The following is a 12,270-nucleotide window of genomic DNA, read 5'->3' as shown; positions in this document are numbered from 1 at the left end:
AGAGTAATAAAATGAGGAATACAGAGATATCAGCTACGAGATCGCCCCGACCCACTTCTAACCCTTCCCACTGCTCCAGGGAGAGGAAATGACACATGCTACGTAAGCGTAGATGGATTTCTCTGCTCTCTGTCACAGGAAGGAAGACAATACAGACAAAAAGAGGGTGAGAGAGAGCAAATAGTTGATTGGATTATCAGCAAGATGTTTACGGAGGCATAAGCCACGGAGCCACAGAGGACAAACATTAGTGAAGAAATACAAAGCACAATTACATTCTCTACACAAAGACCAAGATTAGGGGACGGTGATATGGTCAACAAATAATATTAATTTGATATGTTTATAAGATATTTGTAAGCTTTTAATACTTTGATATAACATATGGACATTTAAAAAGGTGCATCTGTGCATTACATTATTGTGTATTGCATTCACGCTTTGTTCAACAATATTCTAAAGAATTTTAGCCATCAGACCTTTCAGTTGCAAGACAACCTATGAAATTAGCAATATGAGTGAAATTCACAGTGTTGTTCAAAACAGAATAATAATTATTGGCAGTGCATCTGCGGTGAAGCCACTGCAGGCAAGTGACGCACATGGAAGTGTCAACTTCAGCTTGTTGCTGGATAACCATTAAATCTAAATTTAACATTTTACACCATTGTTGTGGTAAGGAATGCAGAATTATTGCAAATGTAGATCAGACTTACATGAAGAATTCCCACCTCGCTCATAAAGATTGGTCAATTAGTCTTACTATGTTAACTAATGATGACTAGGGAGAGTCACAGTTAGTGGCAAGAAGTCGTTTTATTTACAGAAGACCAAAAGGCAAAACGTTTTTGACCTCACCAGGGCGAAAACAAAGCATCGCAAAGGAACTTATTGGAAGAATGTGCTCGCTAAATCAGAAGAACAGGAACACTGGAGCAAAACCAAACTCTAAATGACAGCATACTCAATGCTAGATGACATTTCACGGACATTGTAATGTGAATGTCATTGCATATGATGCCATATTCCCTGCGCCTGACCAAGATTTATAACCAAAGATGCACTGCATACACACAGTGTCAGCGCCCTCCGTGCATTGAGGAGAATTCAGTTGTCAACTCTTGACTTTCCTCATGATGACAGGGAAGTGGGATCAACAAGGATTAAGAGTAAAGAGAGAGAGAAGAGTGTCCTGGTAGAGAAAAATGAAGGAGGAGGCAGGTGAGATAACTACGAAGAAGAATGTCCGATGAGAGTACTAGAGCGAGGATGGCGGCGTAATTAAGTTTAGATAAAGAGGTGATTTGTTGTAATTAAGAAAGTAGAGATGGCCTGTCCTGGTATCTTTTATAGACAGGAGGCGGTAGCTGGGCAGGAAGACAAACTACCTACACACACACACACACACACACACACACACACACACCCTCCTTCGCTCTGCCATTGATTTGTTGCCTTGGCTGAGGACTTACAGCCTGTAGGCTCTTCAAAACATGAGAGATAGAAAGAGAGAGAGAGACCAGGACAGGCAGCAGTGACGTCTTCAGGGTGGGTCAGTGGTAACAAGATCAGCTGGTGGGGATTTAAGGTGGTCTAATTAAGCCTTGGCACTTTGAGAACAACACATTGTGCACACGCTAACCTTGCTTTGCCTGAGGGAGAACTGTCCCTTCTTAATCTCATTGTTAGCCAGGTTAAGAATGGAAATATTAGCTGAGGGCTGTATTAGCTCCAGGTCAAATTTGAGGGTTGGATTAACAATAACTCTGGGTTAAAAGTGTCAGATAACATTAAAATAATTTATTTCTAGATCTCCCTGCCTGGAGGACAAGATTGTGAAAGATTTGTGTTCATGATGTCTGAGAAATGAGAGAAATGGAGATATTGATTCAATGTGGCCTGTCACATCACTATGACTCACAGTCTGTGCTATTCATAGCTACATCATCTTGTTTGTTGCAGGCTGTGGTCCTTAGGTGGACAGCAGGAGTATATGGGAGTTTGGTTAGTTGAGGGGAATGTTTCACCCAGGCTGCTGTAACTACAGGGTGATGTTTTCCATCACAGTCTATTTTTTGCTTCGATGTGAGACACGGAGGTGCAGCCGACGACACCCCTGTTTCTTCCCCTCCGATTAGTGGATTTGTGTGTCTGTGTCGTTGCATCTTGTTTAGTGTTTTCATATGTCGTGTGCTTGGCTGTGCTTCTAAGTGTGCTTTGGCTGCCTGCTTTGTGTGCAGCTCCTGCTGTGACAGATGGAGCACAGCCCACGCCCAGATTAACAGGCCCACATTAATGAAATCAGGGTTCTGCTTGCTGTCAAACTATCTCTCTCTATCTGGTTTCCACTCCCTCTGTGTCTTCCTCCTCGGTTTCTGCCACTATTTCACAGCTCTGCCTCTAAACCAAGGGCACATAGGGATTTAGAGAGAACTGTGCGGTATTGCAACTATACCCTGGAGACAGGGGGCAGGAGGGGGATGGGCAGGTTGCAGAGCGAGGGATTGAAAAGAAACAAGACAACAAGCATTAAAGGACAAGGTAGAGAGGAAGGTGGAGACGTGATGGACAAACTGATTGGGAGGGAGTGACAATGAGAAAATCAGAGTGATTGACTGTAGCAAAGGAAAGAGTTAAGCTGTATGAGGATGCTGTTGCTATGGCAGAGTGGTGAGAGAGAGAGAGCTTGCAGCATTATTCTCCATCAGCACAAGCACTGTCACCATGACTCCTACCAGTGTCCTACTGCTTCACTCGCGGATGTAGTTTCCACGGCAACCATTCATGGCCCCTAATATTGGCAAGAGAGGTAGGGAGGGAGGGGGGCTCTTATATAGAGGGGAGTGCAAACACATGGTGTGGGACAAAAGGTGTTGAAGGAGGGGGAAGAAAAAAAAGGCTGTGGCATCAGGTGAAGGACAAGACAAAGGGAGGTGTAGGCTTAAATGCTCGTACATGAGAAAATGATAAAACAGAGCAGGAGGGGAGGATAGAGTTAAAGCAGGGAGGGATGTGTTTGGAAAGTAAGGGGTAAGAGGTGTAAAGGGAAGGAGAGAGCAGAGGAGTCAGTAACAGAAGTGGAGTGACCTACATTCACTGGGGCGGTGGTGTACTGCAGAGGTGAATGCAGGTTTGCTGTTTTCTGTATCACACTCACACACATACACACTGAAACATGTACACAGAGGAAGAGAGGAAGACAGATTTGATTAGAGTTAACAGGAATCAACTGCAGCACTTGTCTAAGGCAAGAATAGACTAAAAGGGTTCAGGCAAAATGTCATGAGAAAAAGGTGAACAAGACGAGACCACTGAGGATTTGTGCTTCATTTTGCTCCTTCACTGCATAAGGGCTTGACCATGTGATCTGCTATGTAGCATCTAGGACCATAACCTAACGCGTTTACATTTACTGTGTCTATGTCAGTCAAGTCAGGCAGGGTAGGTGCAAGTTTCTATAAGAACAATTTGAGTGATTTCTCAGAGTAGTGGATAAAAAAGAAGAGATAGGCAAAGAAGAGACATTTTATTCATTTCAAAGCGTACTTGAGAGATGCAGTCTTTAAGTTAAGGTGTATTTGATATGAGGGCACAATCAGAAAGACAAGGTAGAACAGTCTAGAAAACTCTCAGGGACTTTTTACGGTTTCTAAATCCCTCCGCCCCATCTGTTTCCTGTTCTCGACTTAGTTATTTTCTTTCCTTTATTGTCACTGTTTCTGTTCCCATCTTGCACTCTCTTGAGTCTTTTACATATCTTGCCAGCTCTCTTTCTCTCTGGAGAATAAATACATTTCTACTTCTCCATCTATTTATTTTTTTATCATAGCACACACTGACATTTATACACACAAACGGACACATGGATAACAACTCAAACTCCCACACATGCTCCTACTTTCAGTGTTATCTTTGTTATGTTAAGCCCTGTCACTTGGGATTGCTTGTTTCCACCATCTGTCACATGATCCAACTGGGAGCAGACAGCAAGGTGCTCAACCTGGCATGAAACTTAAACAGGCACCCACACACGGTAAAATTGCAGACTCCAATATGCATATGCAGAGGCATAATTGCTAAAAAATTAAAATAAATAAAACACAACCAGCCATCATTATAGTACTACCCACAACAGTTTTATTTCATTTACTGTTAGCTGATTGGGGAATATATGGTCATTCATGCAGGCACAAAATGTATTCTTCTATCACCACCCAGGCATAGCAGTGAAAACACAGACGCATGAATAAGAATTAGGTTTTGAATAGACAGCAACATCACATTCTGCTTTTATCACAAGGAGCACACATTGCACAGCACACAAACAAACACAGGTGCTATCGTGAAGAAGGGTGTGGTCTCAGATGACTGTTTGCTATCATAACAATCACAGATTTCTCTAGCACTGCAGTGTGAAAAAAAAAAAAAAGAATCGCACCTTCAGGATATTTTAATCCTTTTTTTCTCCCTCCTCCCACCCTCCTGTTTGGTTTTCAGCATTATGTTTCATATCTGTATCCCTGCACTTCCTGGCCCCTCTCCTTCCTCCTCCTCCTCCTCCACCTCCCCCTCCTCTTCCTCCTCAGCTAGTTATGTAACGCTGCACTGCGCTGCACTGCGCTCCACTGCGCTTCTGCTCCAACTGGCCGATGGTAGGGCGAGACAAGGGGATGAATAAAGTAGACGTGGCAAAATGGAGCTTGGGTGATTTAAGTGGCTGTGAAAAGCTTGGGCGGCAACAAGGGAGCGATTGGACACTCACACGCAGAGATGTTGGATTGAAGAGTCCAGAGATGGAACTCAGGGAAAGATATGGAGAAAATCACAGTCTGTAATGCAAAAATAGTTCTAGCATTTCAAATACTGAGGATTTAAAATGCTGCTCGTTACAGATGCATGGAGAGAGTAATAGAGCTGGGGGCATCACCATGAAACAACAAGCCACCCTCGTCTCTAATGTGCTCGGTAGTTATCACTGATGGACAAGCTGTTTAATACCCAATCACATTAATGTTACCATAAACATTGATAGGCGTGATTAAGACTTGTCAATAACTGGGAGGGACGGGTGTCGGCTGGCTGAGTTTTCACACAAGATTAGTTGGAAGGTCAGGGGAAATGAGCGATATATATTTATACAGTACATGTAAAGAGAGAGAGAGGGTGGCAGGGAAAAGAGAAGGAGGGAGGTTGAGCAAGAGGAACAGAGAGGAGAGGAAGTTTTGCTCTGCAACAGCCATCGACAAATCAGATTGAAGCAATGGCTGTGTGGAGATCAGTGTTGGGCGAGGGGAGTCTGTTACCGTCGCGAAGGAGGAGACGCAGACAAAAGGCAGTAAGCAAATAAAGTGAGAAAAGACATACAGTATGAGGAGGCAGATGAAACGGGTTGAATATAGAGGGAATGTATGTGTAGCTGGCATCATCGGTCAAATCCCATATTGGATTTTTTTGTATGTAACATCAAAATGACATATATTGTTAGAAATGTTTATTAAAAAAGTACAAAAGGAACTTCCCAAAGCAGCAAAGAGTATTATGATATGACCTTTTCAGTTGCACCAGAGTTAAACACAAGCAGACTTCAGTGTGTCCCATGATTTGTCTTTTTTAAATCCAGCATAAGACATTGCCCCTTTCAAGAGAGTACCACTGCCCTGCCTTACCCTTTTCCGTCTGTCTGCTCTAAGCGTAACTCCTCACTCTCCGGGGTGTTGTTTTGTTTGTGAATGTAAGTCTGCATGGGGACACTGGTGTCTCATCAAGTTCCCACATTGAGTTAGGCAGGTCATTTCTTTCAGGCAAGAGATACTTTAGAGAAAAGCATTGCCAGCACTATTTTGCATTTTTTTATTTAGTATTTTTATTCTCCTTTTGAGATTATAGAATCAGGGTCATGTTTCTGCTTGGGGAGTCCGACGAGGATTTATCAACTGGGGGAAGACTCTCGCCTTGTAAATGAATGTGACTCTAGCTGTCTTTGTGTCTTCATGTGGAGGAAGCATTGACTGGATTGAGCCTGTACTGTCCTAATCTTCTCAGTCTCTTTGTCAAATTCAGTCTTCTCTCTGGGGCTCTTTCAGCTGGAGAAAGCATGAGAGCTTTTTATGGGAGGGGGGGGGGGTGATGTGAAGCAATTCAAAAGCATGACCCGTAATTCGTGTACGGTGGTACGGAATTAAACTTTTACAACTTCGATTAGGGCTGCAACAAAAAAATCATTATTGAACAACCTGACAATTATTTTACCCAATAATATGTTAACAAGCTGGTCTATAAAATGTAAGAAAATAGTGCTCATAACAATTTCCTAAATCCCAAGATAGTGTCTTCAAATTGCTTCTTATGTCTAACCAACAGTCCAGAACCCAAAGCCGTTCAATTTGATGTATGATTTGTTAAACAATTTATCATCTCGGTTCTAATTCAGACTAGAATCTGTGTTTGTTTAAGTTCAGACATCAGTGCGTGCCTCTATCACTGATTAGGATTGTATGCCAAGCAGGAGACGCCGTGTTTGCCATGGATTTACTCCACGAATACTTCACTCTGAGCAGATCTCACTAAGAGCTTGTAATTGAAAATGGTAAATTATGTAAGGGAAAGAGTGAGCAAAATATGAATTAAAAACAAAAATGATAAAGACGATAAGATTGGAGCACATTATATTTGAAAAAGTGAACTAATAAACTCCATCATCTCACACATACAAGTGTATTAATGCCAGTGACTTATGGCTGAATGGGTTTTGATGAGTCTTCATCTTGCAATGCAGCATTGTAACAGCCCAACACAAACATATTAACTTCATCAGAGACTCTTGGAGAATTTAAGTATATCAGCCTATGGACGCTTTAACCACTATTTGCATTCACTATGGCCAACTATATTTAGGATGATAGAGTTCATTTTGTGTAAGAGATGCAACATGAAGAAAGCTGAAACCGAACATAGAGAGTATATTTTGAGGCTGGCTGAGACATAGTGCAGTAAGTGAAGATTGGAAGATGGTATTCTCTGCTCTGGGTACAGCTTGAGGTCAGGCTTCTTCTTCCAGACTTGGTTCCTTCTGGTTGGATGGAGCCCTGCTAAGTTAATCTCCCCTTTGGAAAGAACTCAGAAAAGGAGTCAGACAAATAAAAGGAATATGTGTGGCAAGTAGGTCATTGCTGTGAGGAAAGAACCAAAGTGATGGGGTTTTTTTTGCTGGTAGACTATGCTTAGTTTTAATGTATACTAAACGTAGACAATAATATAATACACAACCATACAGTGAAGTAAGGAGCGTGAACACTCCATGATGCCTGCTAATGCCCTCCTAAATACAGTTACACCTGCCAATTACTGAATATAGATAGATAGATAGATAGATAGATAGATAGATAGATAGATAGATAGATAGATAGATAGATAGATAGATAGATAGATAGACTGAAGTTAAATTCTATTAAAATACTTCATTACCTTTCTACAGTTGCCTATGTATGTATGTTGTATGTTGCCTTCAACATAATAACAAAGGGCTTAATGTTTCATCAAACAGTGCCACAGATGTTAGCTTTGGCATGGAGGGAGTCTTTGATTTATTGCCCACTTTAGCAGCTTCTTCTTGAAAACGTCCCATTAAGTTCCGCCACCTCACACCGTTTATAGCATGTCATGGCTATTCCCTTAAGGGATGCCACTCATTGACCGATTAGATTTTTACAGTGGCTGCAGTGCATATCAGTGAACTCTCATTGCAGTTAAAGCGTTGACACAGTAGGCCTGATTCATGCATGTAAAAGTGCTAGGGAGAGTTTTTTTTACGGTTCGCCATCGAGACTGCCTCTTTCAAGCACATTCTGTGTGCTCAAACGGTGCAGTTCTCAAATGCAGAAATCAAAATGTGGTGATACTAAATAGAGATACTTATAGACCAGGAATTATATTTATACTTAGAAAGGTTTGTGGAGCGATTGCAGTAGGAGTCATAAAATATACAACTAGTGAAATCAAAAAGAGATGGAAGGACATACAATTATACACAGAAGGAAAGATTGCTTTAAAACAGACATCACAATGTACCTGTCATCCTATGTTTTGCTGCTTTGCTTTTGTGCAGTAGCAGTTCATCTTTAAATGTAGCCATCATAGGAATCTTTGCTAAATGTTAAGTTTTATTTATAGATTAACATGTTTTTTTAGAAAGATTGTGAGATTACTATAGCCATGAATAAATAAGTACAATATCTGTAAACATAATTTGTGAGCTCATTAGACGGTACAATTACCCCTTTAATGCACACACCTGCTCAAATTAGCATCTGCTCTTCAGAGACAGATCAATTTCCACAGACTGACACTGTAAATTGGGCAAGTGTTTGTAAATCCAGTGGAATGCGTTCTATCAGCCTCCCTTATGATATCTCATGATATTATTTGTATTTGCATGCACAAACACAACCTGTCAGATGACTGGCAAATTGTGCCTCTAAGCGAGTGTTTCATAAATAGCATTCAAAACATTCATTTATGTGCAGAATGCATCGCATGTGACATGCAAAAGGCTTAGTAAAGGCACAGTCAGCGTGTCTGAAGAATTTAGATTTTTCACGTTACAATTCAGGTTCTTTGAAAATCATAACAATCGGTCATTTTAATAACCAAATCTGTTTTAAGCAAATAGATTGCCAAATATAACCAATCGTCTATCCCTTTGTTACTTTCAGATGCTGAAGGGGGAGAGGTGTCCCCCCCAATGGGCGCTGGCGTAGACAGCAACAGTTGGCACTTTCGCTATGGCCCCGGCGGACCTGGTGCACCCCCACAGCACCTGAAACCTGGCGAAGTTCCCCCAGAAGCCTTCATCATCCCTGGCTCCCCCGCTATAATATCCATCCGACAGAACCAGGGAGGAGAGGACGACAAGAGCGATTTCATCACCTTTGGAAAGAAAGAGGAGGCCAAGAAGAAGAAGAAGAAGAAGAAGGAGAAGAAAGACAAGAAGGATAAGGGGAAGGATGATGGAGATGAGTAGAGGAGCAGAAAGAGAAGACAGCAAAGAAGAAAAGGGCGTTGTTAAAACAGAGGTACCAACCAAAGTCCACTGGGCAAAAAGAAAATGTGAAAACTATTTCAGATTTTTCAATTGAATTTAATTAACTATTTTCACTGATAATATTCTAAAGAACCTGGCCTTACCAAGCTTTATTTTACCTTCAGTCCCTTACTGAAGGTAAACTATTGATTTTGCCTTGATAAAAACAATAAAATGATTGATTTTGCTCCACGCCCCAATGTGCCTATACACCCTGAGTGAACTCACGTCAGTCATCCATCAAGGAATGACCACTCTTTGCCCTCATCTTGAAATCTGTTATCCTTTAACCCACTGGGCACATTGGCACCTCTGTCTTACCCCCTCCCCAACTGATGTGTAAACCATTCTCTCTGAGAGAAGACAAATACTTTGTACAAGAACAACAAAAAGCTCTGTGCCAGCCAAGGAAAAGAAGAATGACAAAGAAGATTGAGACAGATGCATGCCATCTGGAGCTGGACACACACTACTTGTAAATAGCACAGGAGAGAGTCACTGAAACTAAGGCTTACATGACACTGCTGCAGATTCCTCTGATAATTACCAACAGTGTTTCCTGAGATCTCTATGAAACCACATGCACACATACGCATGCTCACACATTCAAACATGCAAACACAAATACACATATTTACCATGGCAAAGTAGACATGGAAAGCACTTGAGACCTAGAGAGAGGGAGAGAAATAAAAAATAAAATAAGGAGAGAAAATCAACTGACGTCAAAGAAATGTGCTTAAAACTAGACACTGCAAGCTTTTTGCCCTGCACAGTCGCCTATGCGGTGCACATCGACTCTCTCAGGATGGAAGCAGCATCCTTTGCAACCACTCTGTATCTGCTCACTGCATTTGAAGGACAACGAGAGCTTCATCTCCTGCCAGAACCCCAACTGAGGAATGCAGAGAGCACCGGAAAGATGGCGAGATGGGAGGATACCTCACATCCTCCTGAGGAACACAGAGGGGAGAGTCCAGTTGAGCTGGCTTGTGACTCTGCTTTCAGTCAGTGGACTCTGATGAAACCTTACAGAATATTAGGAGAGTCTTGAGATTTTGATAACACCTTCTCTTCTCCCCCTGCCGCAGCAAGAGCCTAACGCTTTCTGCTTTGAATGTTTGGTAGCAACCAGTCCTTACCTGATACCTTGAGTTTACAACTGCTCACTTGCTTGTACTTGCCCCAAGCTGCCACGAGCCGTCCTCTCCTCCCCCAACTGCCTTTTTTTCTCCACGGTCACCCATCCCACTGGCTGCCTCTTCATGTGATGATGAAGTTTGTGAACTTGTTCTGTTGTTCATTTATTCTCTAAAGAGATTACATACTCCTGCATTTTTTCTTTTATTCCTCATAGCTTTAACTGCTTTTTTGCGTGTTATGCCCCACCCCCATTTACCCTCAGACATTCCCCCGATCCTGGGAATGGCCTGCTCTGAACATTGTGGTGTGCTGAGAACAGCATGGAGTAATGTGGATGAGGCCTGGGGAAGCCCAGTCGGGGGTCTACGCCCTGAACTCTTGTCAGATGTCTCTCTAAGTGCACAACGGTTCAGTGCTTTTAACTTGCGTATACTACAGAACACTGTTCATTTCCTGTGTGTAGCCACTGATGAGAGGGGAGCAGGTGGGATGAAGCAGATTACTGGGGTGGAGGACTAAGATAAAGTGAGGAGAAAGGTGCCGTGGGCTGGCCCTCCACCTCCATGTACAAGAGAAGAAAGTTGTTCTCCAAATTGATTGTTTAGGATCATTGAGTCACATATTAGCTTTTATCTACGCTGAAAATGTAGCGTAGACTTTTCATAGATTGTCTCTGCATTAGTAATAAAAACATGCTTAAAAATACGGGCATCTAGGGATTCCCATCCCACAGCTATATCCCACCAATCCTCTCTCATGAGGTTTTGAAAAAGGGGCACACTTATGCCTCAAGACCTGCTTCTGTTGGTTCCCCTCCCCTGCCTGTAACTTGTTGCCACGTCCCCAAAGTTTTGCGGCTCAGTATGACGTCACTCCATTAAGTGGCTGCTGCATGTACTGCTCTAAGGAAACACATACTATATAGAGAAATATATATATAAATAGATAGATGGCTATGATTTTATTATTTTGTATTATCATTTTTCTTCATTACTCACACAGGAGATATTTGTATGTACTTCTGTCTCTGCCAAACATCAATGTACTACAATCGTCACGCTCCACAGATGTTGTATGGCATCCACTAAACCTCTTTAGATATTTGTAAATGCTATAGTGTGATACCTTTCAACGCAAGTTTGTTATTTTTCTTTTACCAACCATGAGTTTTGCTTATGAAAACAAGCAAAGCAAGAAAAAAAAGAAAAAGAAAAAAAAATCACTCTTTGTGTCCAGCTTTGACATGACGATCTAACTAACACTGTAATATTGTAACTGAAATATGTATGATCCTATGATGAGCTTTCACTTCCCTTTCACTCTTAAAAAAAAAAAAAATGACAAAAAAATATTCCAGTGTATAAAAAGGTATATGTAGTGTATGCTTGTGTTTAGTGAGTTCATGCTGTCATTCTTTCCCAATGTATGGTGGTGAACTATGGTGGCAATGTGCTGTCCTAAATGGACTAGCCCAGATCTGTTGTAAAACCCTTTTTTTGTACACCCGCTCATCAACTGTGACAGTGAAGTAGTGAATTTCATTTATTTCATTTATTTTCAGATTATTTTTTATTTTACCTAAATGGATACAGTGGTAATGTGTTTTGTTAATAAATCACTAATAAAGTTTTCTTTCTTAAAAATGAATGTGAATTCATTGTCTTGGGGGTATTTGTGTGTGTGTGTGTGTGTGTGTGTGTGTGTGTGTGTGTGTGTGTGTGTGTGTGTGTGTGTGTGTGTTGGCCTTTTTCTTTCTCCTTCTGTCACTGAAATAAAGTTATTGCAATGTGATTAATTGGCTGCTGGAGACGACTGGAAATTCAGAATATGATTGAATTTAGATAATAGCTTACGTTTGATTCAAAATAGTACGCCTTTTGAGTACACAGTTTATCTGTATTTTTTCAAATACTTTGTACTGGATTAGACTATTTTTAATTAAAAGATGACCTTTTGTAATATAAATCTTAATTAAAAATCAGTATCAGACTTGTTTTTGTTTTACAGAGGATGCTTTGATCTCTTGAGAGTTAAAAAAATAAATAAAT

At 41.2% G+C, this 12,270-nt stretch overlaps 1 protein-coding gene across 8 annotated transcripts in view; it reads left to right on the top strand.

The window, feature by feature from the left end:
• The window catches only part of LOC115014750 (protocadherin alpha-C2-like), a 127,835-nt gene extending 116,204 nt beyond the window's left edge, over positions 1-11,631 (top strand). For all 8 annotated transcript variants that reach the window (XM_029441809.1, XM_029441810.1, XM_029441811.1 and 5 more), the window contains exon 4: positions 8,712-11,631. In XM_029441809.1, coding sequence (XP_029297669.1) covers positions 8,712-9,019 — 308 coding nt within the window. In that variant the 3' untranslated portion in view covers positions 9,020-11,631. The remainder of the gene's footprint in view (positions 1-8,711) is intronic.
• Positions 11,632-12,270: the final 639 nt, after the last annotated feature.

This window comes from Cottoperca gobio, chromosome 10 (genome assembly GCF_900634415.1).
Source record: "Cottoperca gobio chromosome 10, fCotGob3.1, whole genome shotgun sequence".
In the NCBI taxonomy this organism is placed as follows: domain Eukaryota; kingdom Metazoa; phylum Chordata; class Actinopteri; order Perciformes; family Bovichtidae; genus Cottoperca; species Cottoperca gobio.
This window is presented reverse-complemented; position numbering and strand designations above follow the sequence as displayed.